The sequence below is a fragment of the Tamandua tetradactyla genome, chromosome 10 (assembly GCF_023851605.1).
Source record: "Tamandua tetradactyla isolate mTamTet1 chromosome 10, mTamTet1.pri, whole genome shotgun sequence".
Classification (NCBI taxonomy): Eukaryota; Metazoa; Chordata; class Mammalia; order Pilosa; family Myrmecophagidae; genus Tamandua; species Tamandua tetradactyla.
Window position 1 is genome coordinate 13,154,647 of NC_135336.1, and position 19,925 is coordinate 13,174,571.

Genomic DNA, 19,925 nt, shown 5'->3' on the forward strand with positions numbered 1-19,925 from the left:
TTTCCTACCCCAGAGAAGAGGCTGAGAAATGACATAATCAGTGACTGACTGGCCAAGGGTGGGGTGGGAGAGAACAGAGCCCATGGTGCAATTGTGAATTGGGGATCCCATGTGAGCCACTTAAAGGTAAACACAGAGCCCTCAAGGATACAGAGTGAGCACAGGGAGAAAGGGAAAAGGAGAGAGAAAAATGTCCTACTTATAGTAAATTTACAACAGAAAAAAATCCAAAACATGCAAAGAAAACGTTGTTAAAATAACAAAAACACTAACAGAGTGCGCTGGCTTGAAAATATTATGTAGCCCAGAAAAGCCATGTCCTTTAATCCTCATTCAATATTTCTGGGTGGGATCTTTTTTTATTATTTTCATGGAGATGTGACCCGCCCAATTGCAGGTGGTAACTTTTGATTAGTTGGTTTCCATGGAGATGTATCTCCACCCTATTCAAGGTGAGGTTGCTTACTGTAGCCCTTTAAGAGGGAACCATTTTGGAAAAGCTTTAGAGCCACCAGAACAGAGTCCACACAGCCAGAGACCTTTGGAGCAGAAGTAAATGATGCTAGGGGAGCTTCATGAAAAAAGAAGCCAAGAGGAAAAGCTAGCAGATGCTTCCATGTGCCTTTCCAGCTGAGAGAGAAACCCTGAATGTTATCAGTGTTCTTGAACCAAGGTATCTTTACCTGGATGCCTTAGTTAGGACATTTTTATAACCTTGCCTTAATTTGGATATTTTCATGGCCTTAGAACTGTAAACTTGCACCTTAATAAATTCAAATTTAAAAAAAAACATTACATTTCTGATATATTGCATCCCAGCACCTTACAAACTAAAACATAGAAGAAGTCATTCCAAGAAATGGAATTAATACAGCAATATGAAAATGACAAAAATAACTACATGGGAAATCCTCAAAGAGGTCATAGAAATAATAACCTTGCCCACACCACCACCTCAAAAAAACTTAAGGAAACAAACAGGAGATTGTGAAACAGGAATCTGTTTCTCACACTGAGAAAGGATTTTAAAGTGAATTTGAATTCAAAACAAGTGATTATTAAAAGAGACCAGTTAGAAATCTGGAATAAGAATATATATATATTCATAGAAATAAAATTTTAAACCTCAAAAGACAGGAAAAACATAGACTAAAGTCAAAGAGGGAGTAACAAAAGGAAGTTGCATGAAACATAGATTTCATTCACATCAAAGTATCCATGTGCTACTAAGAGTCACCTGAGTACTAAGAAACAAGAAGTAAGGAGAAAAAAAAAATTCTTTCAGAAAGAAAACAGTTAGTTACCTGTTTAACAAGCAGCTTCCAAATGGGTTGGATTTCAACCTCGATGGCATTAGGCCCACACACTAATCTTCTGTAGGAGATCAGTCATCCGTTAGAGTCACATTTATAAGCTCACTGATAAGTGAGTTCAGGCCAAACTAAACAGAAGTCAATTCTCTACCCTCTAGGGATTTTGTGGCTTCAATCAAAAAATAATGTGAAAATATATTTAAAACATAATCCTAAACCACTCACACGTTTTAAAACAACGTCATTCTATGTTGGACAAATTATTGTTCTGGTCAAAAGAATATCACTAAGTATATTACAACTTAAGGAGTCCAAATGAAGTTAGCAAGGCATTTTGAGTTGGATTACTTTTTTAAAAACAAGTTGCCTATACTCTAAAAGCAGCTAAAGAGACACATACTTGATGACGTTCCTGGACTTCTCAGACATTCTAGGTTGCTCTTGATGTTAGAGACCATGTCTATCTAGTTTTGGTACCTCAAGCCCCTAAGACAGATACTTTGTGTATGAGTTGAATGAATGAGCCCCAAAATGGAAAACCGTAACTGATCTTGATGGCTAAGACCTGGTAAATCCACACATATGTATATCACCATAAGAAGCTTTCATGTTTGAATAATACTTTATAATTTTCTTATAAAAAGAGTCTCCCATTTAAGCCTCACAGTAGTCCAGTGGAAAGAGTCCCATTTTACCAATGGGAGAACTATTCAGTGTGATCAAGTGTTTTGCTGAAGATGCACACCTCTAATATTAATTATGATTGCATAATTTTAAGCACATATGACTCTTCCAGAATCTGAATTTAGCCATATATGTATTATCTCTTTTAATCACATTATCCCTGTGGGATTTCATATTGTCATCTCTATTGTAGGGAAAATTGAGGTTCAGATAAGCTAAGTGATTTACCCAGCCTAGAAAAGAGGCAGAGCCAGGTATCATATCCTGGTCTCCATGACTCTAGTTCATAACCCAGCCTCAGTCGGTACCAATGGTAAAACTCTGCATGATGGATCTTTGGTCTAACGTAAAACAGAGTTGAGCCCAAGTTCATCTGGCTTTTGAACTGCTGCTTTTCCAAGTGAAATTATTGCTTGCAAAACGCAGAGAGGACTTAAACCAAGGTCTTCTGACTTCATGCCATGAAAATGCTGAGGCTTAGAGAGCTTGGAGAGCAGAGAGGCCAAATAGCATGCACTTCAATTTGGCTTCACAAGTCCCCAAACTTCATACTGGGAAGGGGTCATGAGTCAATCCACTGGGATGCTCAGGATTCCTTTCCAGAACCTGTGGAAGTAACCTGCTGTTGGTCAAGTGTTAGAACTGTTCAGGACCCCAAATATGGTCCTCTCTCATTCTGCTTGGAATGCCCTTCCCACATTCTTTGTTTTGTAGACTCATACTCAGCATTCAAGAGCCAAATCTGACAGTCAAGTCCAGTGTTTAGAACCTTGAGATTATAACTGACCAGGGTTTGAATCTAGCTTAGCCTTTGCATTGCTTTTCCCTCCACCTGGAACTCATCTCCCAAATCTTTGCCTGGCTTACTCTCTTATTTCATTCAGGTCTCTGTTCAAACAGTTCCTCCTTATTGAAGCTTTCCCTAATAATTCTATGTAAAATAAATATCCTATCTACAACCTCAGAGTCTCTTTATCTCCTTATCCTACCTTTTTTTTTATAGCCTAACTACCTGAAATGATTCCTTATATTTTTACATGTTAATAAGCATCAAATAATAGTCTGCAATCTTCCCTATTATACAAACTTCTAGAGGGAACAAATGTATCATAAATGCCTAAAACATACAATGCTATAAAAATTATTTGCTGAATGAATGAGTATATGGATAAATGAATGAGAAAGTAAACTTCAATTTTCTCATCATAAAATGGGGTTGATAATACCAGCTTAATAAGATTGCACCTAAAAGCACAAGAAATAAATATGTAATGCATCTGTCACCATACCTGGAACATGACAAGTTCCTAATAAATTGTGGCTATCTTTGGAGTCTCCTCTACTCTCAAGAATAGTTACCTGCACTTTTCTTTCCTCCAATAACCCTTCCTTTCTTTCTTAATAACAGCACATAATTCATTGAATTGTAACATATATTTATATATCTTTCTTCTTGAGCTTCCTGACCCTCTTGAAAGGCAAGGCTGGAGCTTTTCCAACTCTGTTTTTCTAGCATTTAGGGGTACAAGGTCTTACACAGAGAATGTTCCCTGAATATTGAATGAATTAATAGAGATTTGTGACACATTTCTACAACCCTTTCTTTCTTGACAAGGCTGAAAGCCCAGTTTATACAACTATAGCAGCACATAGGCTGTGTAAAGTGAGTTTAGGATGCAAGCCAGGGGTTCAGTTGTGGATGATCTTTCCCTGTTTGGTGTGTTGGTTTCTGATATTGCTACTAAGAGAGAGGTGCTTGGATCCCCCTGAGAACTGAAATCCAGTCAGTAAATGCTTGCCTGTAGATTAGCCCCTAGTGCTCATCTGGGCCATGTGTGAATCACAGGCTGGCATGTTCCATACTGTTTCATCCTTTCTGCTGTCTCTTGACAAAAGGCATTGTGTATGTAGGTATCATGTCCTTTTGATCTCAGTGCAAGACAAGGTTATTGACTAATGGTTGAGCAACAAGAAGGCATGTGAGGCCTAAAAGCTCACATGAGGGAAGGTCCAAGCAACAAGGGAGAACGTATGCCCTGATTTAAAAAATCTAAAGAGCTGTTAGGGAAAAGAGATCCTGAAATGTTCTAGGTGGCCTCATAGAACTAAACAGGCTGAATAAAATAAAGCAGACTTGTCTAATATTCAGAAATATTCACCATGGAATAGTTGCTTTGGACATAGAAGTTCCCTCTCCAGAAGAGATTGAACAATTTCTCAACAGGGGAGTTGTGGAGGGAATTTCTACATTGGTAATGGGCTGAACTTAAAAGACCACTGAGATTTCCTCCAACCCTGAAATATAATATTAGGAGAGCTACTGGAATGTATTTATATCTGAAAAGCCAAATGTGAATGATTAGGAATATCTTTGCTCATGATTGGTGTAGATCCCTGTTCAATCTGATTATTTGTTAATTCGTTCATTTCTCCTAGTTATTCATCAAATAAATGCTGGTAATAAGTTGTGTGCTAGACACTTTTGACTCCAAAAGGTGATTGGAAGAGGGTTCTCAAGGTAGCAAAAGGATCACTGGTAGCTTTTTTAAACTAAAAATCACCACCCCACTTTTCAACCACTGCTTCTGTTTTAATAAGCCTCTGAATAGAGTCTCTGACAGAGAGGGAGACATAGTTTTTCTAACAGTTGGGCCAAACCAAGGATCTCTTTCATGATCCACTTATAGGGATTTTGGAATTTTTAGGCAGCAGACATGAAAATTTGGAAAAATTAACTGGTGGTAATTCTGCTGGTGAATCTGTCACTCACTATCACTCCTGCCTTTAAGCAGAGGGAGACCTGAGTTCTTTACAGATACATAGAATATGATACCTGACTTTTGGACTTTGGGTGTGGGTATAGAGCATGAAAGTGGGTTAGTCTTAGAGGGTTCCCCATTAAACAAGAACAACAAAACAAAACAAGATGGCCAGGTTTTGAGAAAATTGCTTTTGGGGGGAAATCTCCATTTTAGCAGTGCTTGAACATGCCTCTAAACTTCAGTAAAACATTTATAGAGAGAAGCTATATTTTATAAATGACTTAAAATCCATGTTCATATTAGTCCTCATCTGTGACCTGTCCATTTCTTTCATCTCCTGAAGTGCATGTCTCCAGATAGCCTCAGGAAATGACAGGCTCTTACAAGATTCCAATCTTGTGAGCTAAATGACGAGATTCCAGCCAGCTTTGGGGAGATGCCCTGAGGACCTGGAGTGGAAAGGAACAGGAAGGTGTGGAGGACAGGGGAAACAAGGAAATCCAGAGCAGGATCTCACCAGGGATGCTCAGAATTTAGGCTTACTGGTGCCTCCACAGTATTTTTGTCTAAAATGAGACACTGGAGTTAAATGATTTTATACTTTTAATGGGCTTAGACCCATAGAACTGGATGTCTGACAAACCCAATTCATTAAAAAAGATGATGTTATTCATTTAATTTTTATTAAATGCCCTATGCAGTACATTTTAAAGAAAAACAAAAACTATATAAAATGAGCATATTTTTAAGTAACTTATTAACTTCTAACTGAATATTAAGAATTGAGATATTCTTATTGGCTTTCAGAAGAAAGAGCCAACCCCCCTCTTCTCTCCTCTGACCACTCCTTCCTTGCTTCTTCCAGAAGAGCTGATCTTATCTGTGAGTATTTGTGATTGGGCTATTTTCTAGGGGTGGAGCTTTTAAAAAAGAGATTTCAAAAGATTATGGTACCTAAGTGTGCTGATTTGAAACTGTTATGCACCCCCAGAAAAGCCCATATTCTCTTCATCTAATCTTGTGGGTGCAGACCTGTTGTTGGATGGGACATTTTGATTCAGTTGTTTCCACAGAAATGTAACCCTGCCCATTGAAGGTGGGTCTTAATCCACTTATGGAGTCTTTTAAGAGGGGGATATTTCAGAGAAAGCACAGATGTCTGTAGATGGAGATGTTAAACTAAGAGATGAAATTCGACTTCCGGAGAAGATGGCGGCTTAGTAAGGTGCGCGCGGCTTAGTAAGGTGTGCGCGTCTTAGTTCCTCCTCCAGAACAACTGCTAAATAACTAGAAACAGTACAGAACAGCTCCCAGAGCCACGACAGAGACCAGACACACAGTGTACCCTAGTCTGGAACAGCTGGACCGGCTACAAGACTTCGCTGCGGTGAGGTCCCTGAGCGGTGCGCACTTTCCCGGGCTGCGGCGGCTGGCGGCCGGCCCCTCTCCCTCCCTCCTTCCCAGTCCGGCTGAGAGACTCGGATCAGTGGTTCTCCAAGCTGCGGCGTCTGGCAACCGGAGCCCCTCCCCCACACATGGCTTCCCGGAGGGAAAGGAAAGAGTCTCCAACAGTAGTAGAGACAGAGTCCAACCTAACACCAATAGTGGCATTAATGAACAACATCTGACTACTAAATATAGACCCTCAGCTCAGGCAAAACTGATCAAGGCAGAAGTTGCCTATTGGGCTAACTGAAAAAGAGGAAAGGGGGCGAAACAGAGCCTTCTGTGGCTGTTTCTGTGGAGGCTTGGTTGCCTCTGGGATCAGCGCTGGGATTACACAGGTTGCGACTGCCCCGAACGCAGAGGCAGGCTGCTTTCAGGGCTCTCTACCACCTGAACCTTCCCCGTGGGAGGGGTGAAACACAACTCAGGTGGAATCCCTCTCTCAAGGAATTCAGATCCCAGGACTTCACAATTTGAAGTCATTAAAACCAACCTACAACGTTTCCTCTGTCTCCACCACACACCCAGCAGCGAGAGTCTTCCAAAGTTAAAGGAGCCACAACATCTTTTGCTGGTGGGACCCGCAGACAGACAAGCACCACATACTGGGCAGGATAAGAAAAACAGAACCCAGAGACTTCACAGGAAAGTCTTTCAATCTTCTCGGTCCCACACTCAGGGAAATCTGATTAAATGCCCAGACGCCAGCAAAAAATAACAAATCACACCAGGAAAATTGAAGATATGGCCCAGTCAAAGGAACAAACCAATAGCTCAAATGAGATACAGGAGCTGAGACAACTAATTCTGAATATACGAACAGAAATGGAAAACCTCTTCAAAAACCTAATCAATAAACTGAGGGAGGACATGAAGAAGACATGGGATCAACAAAAAGAAGAAATGGAAAGTCTGAAAAAACAAATCACAGAACTTATGGGAATGAAAGACACAGTAGGAGAGATGAAAAAACAATGGAAACCTACAATGGTAGATTTAAAGAGACAGAGGCTAGAATTAGTGAACTGGAGGATGGAACATCTGAAATCCAAAAAGAAACAGAAACTATAGGGAAAAGAATGGAAAAATTTGAGCAGGGGCTCAGAGAATTGAATGATAATATGAAGCACACAAATATACGTGTTGTGGGTGTCCCAGAAGGAAAAGAGAAGGGAAAAGGAGGAGAAAAACTAATGGAAGAAATTATCACTGAAAATTTCCCAACTCTTATGAAAGACCTAAAATTACAGATCCAAGAAGTGCAGCGCACCCCAAAGAGAATAGATCCAAATAGGCGTTCTCCAAGACACTTACTAGTTAGAATGTCAGAGGTCAAAGAGAAAGAGAGGATCTTGAAAGCAGCAAGAGAAAAACAATCCATCACATACAAGGGAAACCCAATAAGACTATGTGTAGATTTCTCAGCAGAAACCATGGAAGCTAGAAGACAGTGGGATGATATATTTAAATTACTAAAAGAGAAAAACTGCCAACCAGGACTTCTATATCCAGCAAAATTGTCCTTCAAAAATGAGGGAGAAATTAAAACATTTTCAAACAAAAAGTCACTGAGAGAATTTGTGACCAAGAGACCAGCTCTGCAAGAAATACTAAAGGGAGCACTAGAGTCAGATACGAAAAGACAGAAGAGAGAGGTATGGAGAAGAGTGTAGAAAGAAGGAAAATCAGATATGATATATATAATACAAAAGGCAAAATGGTAGAGGAAAGTTTTACCCAAACAGTAATAACACTAAATGTTAATGGACTGAATCCCCCAATCAAAAGACATAGACTGGCAAATGGATTAAAAAACAGGATCCTTCTATATGCTGTCTACAGGAAACACATCTTAGACCCAAAGATAAACATAGGTTGAAAGTGAAAGGTTGGGAAAAGATATTTCATGCAAATAACAACCAGAAAAGAGCAGGAGTAGCTATACTAATATCCAACAAATTAGACTTCAAATGTAAAACAGTTAAAAGAGACAAAGAAGGATACTATCTACTAATAAAAGGAACAATTCAACAAGAAGGCATAACAATCATAAATATTTATGCACCGAAACAGAATGCCTCAAAATATGTGAGGCAAACACTGCAAACACTGAAAAGGGAAATAGACACATCTACCATAATAGTTGGAGACTTCAATTCCCCACTCTCATCAATGGACAGAACATCTAGACAGAGAATCAATAAAGAAACAGAGAATTTGAATATTACTATAAATGAGCTAGACTTAACAGACATTTATAGGACATTACACCCCACAAAAGCAGGATACACATTTTTCTCAAGTGCGCATGGATGATTCTCAAAGATAGACCATATGCTGGGTCACAAAGCAAGTCTCAACAAATTTAAAAAGATTGAAATCATGCACAACACTTTCTCGGATCATAAAGGAATGAAGTTGGAAATCAATAATAGGCAGAGCGCCAGAAAATTCACAAATACATGGAGGTTCAGCAACATACTCTTAAACAACGAGTGGGTCAAGGAAGGAATTACAAGAGAAATCAGTAAATATCTCGAGGTGAATGAAAATGAAAACACAATATATCATAACTTATGGGATGCAGCAAAGACAGTGCTAAGAGGGTAATTTATTGCCCTAAAAGGTATATCAAAAAAGAAGAAAGGGAGGCACTTCCGGAGAAGATGGCGGCTTAGTAAGACACGCAGGTCTTAGTTCCTCCTCCAGAAAAGCAACTAAAGAAACAGAAACAATACGAAACAGCTCCCGGAGTCACGACAGAGACCAAAAAGACAGCGTACCCCATTCTGGAACAGCTGAACGGGCAGGGAGAATCTGCTGCGGTGAGATACCCGAGGGGCGCGCGTTTTCCCAGCCAGGGTGGCTGGCGACTGGGGTCCCCTCCACGCACGTGGCTCCCCGGTCTGACTGGGAACGTTGGATAGCGGCGCCCTCCCGTCACACTTGGCGTTTCGGGCCAGCTGGGCAATTAGGACCGGCACTCTCCCAAGCCGCAGTGGCCAGCAACCCCCGCCTCCACGCGCGGTTTCCCGGGCCGACTGCCGTGCTGACAGACAAGCGCCACAAGCGCCACCTACTGGGCAGGAAAAGAAAAACAGAGCCCAGAGATTTCACAGAAAAACCTTTCAACCAGCTGGGTCCCACACCCAGGGAAATCTGATCAAATGCCCAGACACCAGCAGAAAATAATGGATGACGCTCGGAAAATTGAAGATATGTCCCAGTCAAAGGAACAAACCAATAGTTCAAATGAGATACAGGAGCTGAGACAACTAATGCTGAATATATGAACAGAAATGGAAAAACTCTTCAAAAACCAAATCAATAAATTGAGGGAGGACATGAAGAAGACATGGGTTGAACAAAAAGAAGAAATAGAAAATCTGAAAAAACAAATCACAGAACTTATGGGAGTGAAGGACAAAGAAGAAAAAATGGAAAAAACAATGGATACCTACAATGGTAGATCTAAAGAGACAGAAGCTACAATTAGTGAACTGGAGGACGGAACATCTGAATTCCAAAAAGAAACAGAAACTATAGGGAAAAGAATGGAAAAACTTGAGCAGGGGATCAGGGAACTGAATGACAATATGAAGCGCACAAATATACGTGTTGTGGGTGTCCCAGAAGGAGAAGAGAAGGGAAAAGGAGGAGAAAAACTAATGGAAGAAATTGTCACTGAAAATTTCCCAACTCTTATGAAAGACCTAAATTTGCAGATCCAAGAAATGCAGCGCACCCCAGAGAGAATAGACCCAAATAGGCGTTCTCCAAGACACTTACTAGTTAGAATGTCAGAGGTCAAAGAGAAAGAGAGGATCTTGAAAGCAGCAAGAGAAAAACAATCTGTCACATACAAGGGAAACCCAATAAGGCTATGTGTAGATTTCTCAGCAGAAACCATGGAAGCTAGAAGACAGTGGGATGATATATTTAAATTACTAAAAGAGAAAAACTGCCAACCAAGACTTCTATATCCAGCAAAATTGTCCTTCAAAAATGAAGGAGAAATTAAAACATTTATAGACAAAAAGTCACTGAGAGAATTTGTGACCTAGAGACCAGCTCTGCAAGAAATACTAAAGGGAGCACTAGAGTCAGATACGAAAAGACAGAAGAGAGAGGTATGGAGTAAAGTGTAGAAAGAAGGAAAATCAGATATGATATATATAATACAAAAGCCAAAATGGTAGAGGAAAATATTATCCAAACAGTAATATACTAAAAGTTAATGGACTGAATTTCCCAATCAAAAGACATAGAATGGCAGAATGGATTACGACCCAGCAATACCACTGCTAGGTATCTACTCAAAGGACTTAAGGGCAAAGACACAGACGGACATTTGCACACCAGTGTTTATAGCAGCATTATCTACAATTGCAAAGAGATGGAAACAGCCAAAATGTTCATCAACAGACGAGTGGCTAAACAAACTGTGGCGTATACCTATGATGGAATATTATGCAGCTTTAAGACAGACTAAACTTATGAAGCATGTAATAACATGGATGGACCTAGAGAACATTATGCTGAGTGAGTCTAGCCCAAAACTAAAGGACAAATACTGTAAGGTCCCACTGATGTGAACTGACATTCGAGAATCAGCTTGGAATATATCATTGGTAACAGAGACCAGCAGGAGTTAGAAACAGGGTAATATAATGGGTAATTGGAGCTGAAGGGATACAGACTGTGCAACAGGACTAGATACAAAAACTCAAAAATGGACAGCACAATAATACCTAAGTGTAATGTAACTAGGTTGGAACACTGAATGAAGCTGCACCTGAAATATGGTTTTTTGTTGGTTTGTTTGTGTGTTTGTATCTTTTGTTTTTGTTTTTTTCTTTTTCCTTTATATATATATATATATATATATATATATATAATTAGTATTATTATTTTAATTCTCTTCTCTATATTAACATTCTATATCTTTTTCTGCTGTTTTGCTAGTTCTTTTCCTAAATCGATGCAAATGTACTAAGAAATGATGATCATACATCTATGTGATGATACTAAGAATTACTGAGTGCATTTGTAGAATGGAATGATTTCTAAATGTTGTGTTAATTTCTTTTCATTTTTTTGATTAATAAGAAAAATTAAAAAAAAAAAGAAATTAGAAAAACAGCAACAATAAAAAGGAAAATTGAATTTAGAAAGGATTATATAATAAAATATGAAAAGGTCAACAGAGAAAAATGGGAAAAAGGCAAAGTGAATGCTTCTGTAAATAAATAATAAGTAATAATTTTTGAAAAAGTGCAGGAAGTTGACAGTTTCTGACAAAATACAAATGACAAAAACTGATGGGATTACTGAAGAACACCTAGGAGAAATGGAAAGACTGAAGTGGACAAATTACATAAGACTTGGAAGTTGAATAAATAGCTACCCATGAAAAAGCCCACATGAAAAATCTATCTTTTACCTCTGAATAAAAAGGGTATAAATCTGTAAGGATAGGCAGATGTGAAAAGACCAGGGAGGAAGGCAGGTAATATTGAAACTGAAATGGATGAGTATCTGACAATATAACAGAGAAAGCTTGACTTGAAAAAGCAAGTTTCCTGGAGTTGGAGGAAATGGGTGGAGCCACCAAAAGTGAACTAATTTCCACTTCAGAAACCCAGAAGAGTTCAGAACTGGAGGCCCCAAGTCCTTTGACCGTGAATGTGGGGGCTGAAGAAAGGTTAGTTGCTCAGATTCCTTTCCTCATACCAGATGGCTACACTCCCTTAACCCAGAAGACCGACAGTCATACCTGCTGCTGTGATGGATGCAGGTGAAAACTACCCTACTAAAAAAAAATACACTGGATACTTAAATTATTGTGGCACTTTTGCAAAGTAATGCCTTTACAGCTATTAAAATTTTAAAATTGACTTCTATTCCTTAAAAATAAAAGAAACAAGGGGGTGCATGAATAGTTCAGTGGTTGAATTTTCACCTGCCATGCGGGAGACCTGGGTTGGATTCCCAGTCGATGCACTTCCCCCGAAACAAACAAACAGAAAACAAAACAAAAATTCAACAAATGGTCCTGCAATAATGGGATACGCACATGGAAAAGAAAAAAGACATGTAACCCTGCCATACAGCATACAAAAAATAGATAAATAAAAAATAAATTAAAGAAACAGCATAAGACAAATTTTATTGTCATGCTTATATAGCAACTAAAACTGCAAAGGAGGTGAATGCCTAACTATAGACAAATAGACAAATCAACAGGAAATACTCATGCCAAGGACTATTAACAGCTAGTAAAAGTATTGAATTGTAGCATATTCACTGACTTGGACGGATTTTCCAAAATACTGTTATGTCTATAGGCAAAAATATAATTTATTTTATAAGACAATTATTTTTAAACATACAAAAAAAAAAAAAAAAAAGAAGAAAGGGCAAAAATTTGGGAATTAACTGTCCACTTGGAAGAACTGGAGAAAGAACAGCAAACTAACCCCAAAGCAAGCAAAAGGAAAGAAATAACAAAGATTAGAGATGAAATTGAGAACATGAAAATCAATAAGACCAGAAGTTGGTTCTATGAGAAAATCAACAAGATTGATGGGCCCTTAGCAAGATTGACAAAAAGAAGAAGAGAGAGGATGCAAATAAACAAGATCAGAAATGGAAGAGGAGACATAACCACTGACCTCACAGAAATAAAGGAGGTAATAACAGGATACTATGAACAACTTTATGCTAATAAATACAACAATGTAGATGAAATGGACAAGTTCTTAGAAAGGCATGAACAACCAATTTTGACTCAAGAAGAAATAGATGACCTCAACAAACCAATCACAAGTAAAGAAATTGAATCAGTCATTCAAAAGCTTCCCAAAAAGAAAAGTCCAGGACCAGACGGCTTCTCATGTGAATTCTACCAAACATTCCAGAAAGAATTAGTACCAACTCTGTTCAAACTCTTCAAAAAAATTGAAGTGGAGGGAAAGCTACCTAATTCATTCTATGAAGCCAACATCACTCTCATACCAAAACCAGGCAAAGATATTACAAAAAAGAAAACTACAAACCAATCTCTCTAATGAATATAGATGCAAAAATCCTCAACAAAATTCTAGCAAATCAAATCCAGCAACACATTAAAAGAATTATACATCATGACCAAGTAGGATTCATCCCAGGTATGCAAGGATGGTTCAGCATAAGAAAATCAATTAATGTAATACACCATATCAACAAATCAAAGCAGAAAAATCACATGATCATCTCATTGATGCAGAGAAGGCATTTGACAAGATTCAACATCCTTTCCTGTTGAAAACACTTCAAAGGATAGGAATACAAGGGAACTACCTTAAAATGATAGAGGGAATATATGAAAAACACACAGCTAGTATCATCCTCAATGGGGAAAAATTGAAAACTTTCCCCCTAAGATCAGGAACAAGACAAGGATGTCCATTATCACCACTATTATTCAACATTGTGTTGGAGGTTCTAGCCAGAACAATTAGACAAGAAAAAGAAATACAAGGCATCAAAATTGGAAAGGAAGAAGCAAAACTATCACTGTTTGCAGATGATATGATACTGTACGTCAAAAACCCGGAAAAATCCACAACAAAACTACTAGAGCTAATAAATGAGTACAGCAAAGTAGCAGGTTACAAGATCAACATTCAAAAATCTGTAGTGTTTCTATACACTAACAATGAACAAGCTGAGGGGGAAATCAAGAAACGAATTCCGTTTACAATTGCAACTAAAAGAATAAAATACTTAGGAATAAATTTAACTAAAGAGACAGAAGACCTATACAAAGAAAACTACAAAAAACTGTTAAAAGAAATCACAGAAGACCTAAATAGATGGAAGGGCATACCGTGTTCATGGATTGGAAGACTAAATATAGTTAAGATGTCAATTCTACCTAAATTGATTTACAGATTCAATGCAATACCAATCAAAATCCCAACAACTTATTTTTCAGAAATAGAAAAACCAATAAGCAAATTTATCTGGAAGGGCAGGGTGCCCCGAATTGCTAAAAGTATCTTGAGGGAAAAAAACGAAGCTGGAGGTCTCACACTGCCTGACTTTAAGGCATATTATGAAGCCACAGTGGTCAAAACAGCATGGTATTGGCATAAAGATAGATATATCGACCAATGGAATTGAACAGAGTGCTCAGATATAGACCCTCTCATCTATGGACATTTGATCTTTGATAAGGCAGTCAAGCCAACTCACCTGGGACAGAACAGTCTCTTTAATAAATGGTGCCTAGAGAACTGGATATCCATATGCAAAAGAATGAAAGAGGACCCATATCTCACACCCTATACAAAAGTTAACTCAAAATGGATCAAAGATCTAAACATTAGGTATAAGACCATAAAACAGTTAGAGGAAAATGTAGGGAGATATCTTATGAATCTTACAATTGGAGACAGTTTTATGGATCTTACACCTAAAGCAAGATCACTGAAGAAAGAAATAAATAAATGGGAGCTCCTCAAAATTAAACACTTTTGTGCATCAAAGAACTTCATCAAGAAAGTAGAAAGACAGCCTACACAAGGGGAGACAATATTTGAAAACGACATATCAGGTAAAGGTTTAGTATCCAGAATTTATAAAGAGATTGTTCAACTCAACAACAAAAAGACAGCCAACCCAATTACAAAATGGGAAAAAGACTTGAACAGACACCTCTCAGAAGAGGAAATACAAATGGCCAAAAGGCACATGAAGAGATGCTCAATGTCCCTGGCCATTAGAGAAATGCAAATCAAAACCACAATGAGATATCATCTCACACCCACCAGAATGGCCATTATCAACCAAACAAAAAATGACAAGTGCTGGAGAGGATGCGGAGAAAGAGGCACACTCATCCACTGTTGGTGGGAATGTCAAATGCTGCAACCACTGTGGAAGGCAGTTTGGCGGTTCCTCAAAAAGCTGAATATAGAATTGCCATACGACCCAGCAATACCATTGCTAGGTATCTACTCAGAGGACTTAAGGGCAAAGACACAAATGGACATTTGCACACCAATGTTTATAGCAGCATTATTTACAATTACAAAGAGATGGAAACAGCCAAAATGTCCATCAACAGACGAGTGGCTAAACAAACTGTGGTATATACATACGATGGAATATTATGCAGCTTTAAGACAGAATAAACTTATGAAGCACGTAATAACATGGATGGACCTAGAGAACATTATGCTGAGTGAGACTAGCCAAAAACTAAAGGACAAATACTGTATGATCCCACTGATGTGAACCGACATTAGAGAATAAACTTGGAATATGTCATTGGTAACAGCGACCCTCAGGAGTTAGAAATAGGGTAAGATAATGAGTAATTGGAGCTGAAGGGATACAGACTGTGCAACAGGACTGATACAAAAACTCAAAAATGGACAGTACAGTACTACCTAATTGTAATGTAATTATGTTAAAACACTGAATGAAGCTGCATCTGAGCTATAGTTTTTGTTTGTTTGTTTGTTTGTTTGTTTTTGTTTTTTGTCTTTTTATATATTTTTTTTATTTTTTATTTTTATTTTTTCTCTATATTATCATTTTATTTCTTTTTCTGTTGCCTTGCTATTTCTTTTTCTAAATCAATGAAAATGTACTAAGAAATGATGATCATATATCTATGTGATGATATTAAGAATCACTGATTGCATATGTAGAATGGAATGATTTCTAAATGTTGTGTTAGTTAATTTTTTTAATGAAAAAAAAAAGAGATGAAATTCAGAGTTTGCCCTGGTGAAGCTAAGAGAGGACCCCAGGACACAGAGAGAAAATCACTGGAATCAGAAGCTAAAAGCAATGAACCAGGAACAAGGACTAGCAGTCAGATGCCAGCCACTTGTCTTCCCAGCTGACAGAGGTTTTCCAGATGCCAGTGGCCTTTTTGCAGAGCCCAAGTTTCATCCTGTTGATGCCTCATTTGGACATTTTCATGGCCTTAGAGTTTCAACTTGTAACTTAATAAATCTTCTTTGTAAAAACCAATCCATTTCTGGTATACCATATTCCAGCAGCTTTAGCAAATCAAAACTATAAGCATACTCTCTTTTCTAACTTTTCTTCCCCCCAACCTGAGAAGTAAGAGAGTAGGATCTCAAAGCACCCCCAAACTTCTTCCTTCTTCCTTCTTCCTCTCCAGATATTCTCTTCTCCAGGGACAAGTTTGCCAGTTTGACTGAGTGTTGACAGCTCATCTATTCTCCCTTATTGCCTGTCATTTAAATTCCTTTTGTCTGGTTCTGGCAAGGATGTTTTTTTCCTCAATGGTGTGGGAAATTTCAGAATCCTGTTTGGCTCTGTTGTGGTACACTGGAACCAATTCTGAGCATCTCTTACCAGTTCCATGTTCAGTGATGTCAGATCAGTAGCTTGAAATCAGCCACCATAAACATTGACAAACTACAAATCTGAAAGTTGTTTTTCTTCCAGAGCATTGGCTTACCAGCAGAATGTTTTTTGTGGAACTGACTTCTGTGAGTGGGTACCTGTGACTCTCTGTTTCCAGGGTCAGAGCGGGCTGAGTAAAAAGAAGTTTAAGACACACTCAAATTAAAAACTGTTCAGAGAGAAAGATTAATTGGATGGGTGAGAATGAGGTAGGCTTGTTTGTTTGTTTTTTTTTCCATTGGGCCCTATTTGCATAAGATAAGAGAAGTACCTCAAGTGTCTAAGGACAGACACTAAGGTGGAAAGTTGAGTTCAGTTCATGGATAAATGAAGCTAAGAACCTGTAATCACCTGGAGCATTTTACATGCTGGCTTCCTGATTGATATTTGTTAGTTTCTCAACCAGGCAGAGATACTTTCCTGATGTTCTGATTTGCTTTATGCTGCTGGAAAACAAGGCCTATGGAAATCTGTGCATTTTTCTCTCTTTACCTGGCTGCTAGGAAACCCAGCGAAGTTTGCGTTTAAACTTCTAAGAAACACAGAGAAGTTTGTGTGTAGACTTCATACATTTTCATATTAGATTTCCTATTAGAAATTTTTCTAAAGCCCCTTTATTTATTTTTCGTGTTATGCCCTTCCTTTTATTGCAAGTAAACTCAAACCCATTTGGGAAATTATAAGATATCAACAATCAATAATTCAATTATTCACATTTAATAAAATAGGCTTTATTTTGCCACTCTACATATGAGGGGACATTCGGGAGAAAATACTTTACATTCTACCTACTCTTTTTCCCACTCCAAATAAATAAGCCCATAAAATGAAATGTGCTTATATTTATAAGTAGATTATCTCCTCTTTTTCTTTGTATTTGGGAAAGTACTCTCTTTGTCTTATTAGATTTTAAACTTCTTTATTGTGTGGAACAGATATAAAGTTAATTATGTATGATGTTTATTAAAGCTTGGTACTTGGTAAATAAAGACATGCGTGAGGTAGCTAAACTGATAGAAAATGGTTTTCGTAGGCAGGATATATCTATGTTTATCACTAAATTTCTTAAATGCCTTAGATCAATCCTTTAAGTATTCTGTGCTTAACTGTATTAATACAGTATGTTTTCAATGACATTGAAAATATTCTGTATTCCGATTTATTGAGATTACATTTGAAATCTTCTATCATCAGTCATTTATAAGCATTGAAACAGTGTCATCATCTAGATGTGTACTTTATTTTTCATAATGTTCAGGTATAAGGAAAACAAAGAAATAACAGATTAGTAATTCAAACTTGGTATATATTAAGCATTGCTTGTTAAAAATGCAGAGTTCATTCCCTTTGCTTATAGCTACTAAATCAGAATTGTAGGGAAGCAGTCCAAGAACCTGTATTTCAAGCTACCAGAATGCTTCTTAAGCTTGAGAATTGGGGATTCTTGCTGAAAGCAAAGAGGTTAGGTATGTAATGTTCTTTAAAAATGACAGGAAATAAAGGTTATTATTAAACTTCTGGGGGACTAGATAGCTTCATAGGTGAATTCTACCAGTTATTCCAGGAAGAATTAATGCCAATCCTGCTCAAACTCTTCCAAAAGGTTGAAGAGGAAGGAATGTTCTCTAACTCATTCTTTGAGGACATTACCCTAATATCAGATAAAGATGCCACAAGAAAATAAAACTGCCCACCAATTTCTCTTATGAATATAAATACAAAGATCATCAACAAAAATATTTTGCAAATTTTGTCCAACTGCACATTAAAAGAATTGTACACCATTTTCATAGAATGATGTATAGACATAAGAAAATCAATTAATGTAACATACCACATTAACAAAATGAAGGGAAAAAAAAAACAGCATGATCATTTCACTTAATGCAGAAAAGGCATTTGACAAACTCCAGCATTCTTTTTCAATAAAAGCACTTAGGAAAAATGACTAGAAGGAAGCATCCTTAATATGATAAGGGGCATATGTGAAAAACCCACAGTTAACATCATACTCAATGGTGAAAAATTGAAAGCTTTCTAAGATCTGGAACAAGACAAAGATTCCTATTTTCCCCATTCTTATTCACGTTGTACTAGAAGTCCTAGCCAAGCAGTTAGGCAAGAAAAAGAACTAAAAGTCATCCAAACTGTAAAGGAAGAAGTAAAGCTTTCACTATTTGCAGATGGCATGTTCCTGTATATAGAAAGTCCCCATCAAACCACAACAAAGCTAAATAGAGCTAATAAATGAATTCAGCATTTATAAGATCAATAAGTAAAAACTAGCAGTGTTTGCTCATCACTAGTAATGAGCAATCTGAGAAATCAAGAAAAAAAATCCATTTACAATAGCCACTAAAAGAATGGAATAGCTAGAAATAAATTTAGCCAAGGATATAAAGGACCTATACATGGACAACTACAAAATTTTGCTAAAAGAATATCTAAATAAATGGAAGGACATTCCCTGCTCATAAATCGGAAAACTGAATACAATTAAGGTGTCAGTTCTACCCAATATAATTTCCAGATTCAATGCAATACCAACCAAAAGTCCAACAACCTACTTTGAAGAAATGGAAAAGCCAATAATCAAATTTATTTGGAAGGGTAAAGAGTCTGAAATAGCCAAAAAATCTTGTAAACTGAAATAATTCTTTAAGGAAAGCAGTATGGCAAGTTGTATGAAGAGGTATAATGATGCTTCCATCCTTCGAAACAATAATTCTACACTTGGAAATATACCCTAAGGAAATAATACCTAAAAAAGAAGAAAGCATGCACATGAAAGTGTGGAGTGCAGTGTTATCTGTAATAGCAAACACTGGAAGAACCTAAATGATAGCTAGTGGTTCAGTATGTTGTGAGACATTTAAAACAATGGACTATGATGAAGTCATAAAAAAATGTTTGACATGGATGTAGATAACCAAAAACATCTTGAAAATGAAGAACAAAATTGGAGGACTCACACTTTCTTAATTTAAAGCATATTACAAAGTTACAATGGTCAAAACAGCATGGTTCCTCCATAAGGATAAATATATAGACCAATGGAATAGAATTAAGAGTTCAGAAATAGACCCTTACATCTATAGCAAATTGATTTTTGCAAGCCTGCCAAATCCATTAAATTGGGAAAGAATAGTCTGTTCAACAAATGGAGCCTGGAGAACTGGATAGAATGAAGAATGAAGGAACCTCTATCTCACGCTATAATCAAAAATTAACAAAGTGAATCAAAGACCTGAATATAAGAACCAGGACTATAAAACTCTTAGAAGAAAAT

At 37.4% G+C, this 19,925-nt stretch overlaps 1 protein-coding gene across 2 annotated transcripts in view; it reads right to left on the reverse strand.

Annotated features, from left to right (window-relative positions):
* ATP13A5 (ATPase 13A5) overlaps positions 1 to 19,925 on the reverse strand; it is a 132,730-nt gene that overhangs the window by 82,689 nt on the left and 30,116 nt on the right. For both annotated transcript variants that reach the window (XM_077117893.1, XM_077117892.1), the window contains one exon: positions 1,305 to 1,374. In XM_077117893.1, coding sequence (XP_076974008.1) covers positions 1,305 to 1,374 — 70 coding nt within the window. The remainder of the gene's footprint in view (positions 1 to 1,304; positions 1,375 to 19,925) is intronic.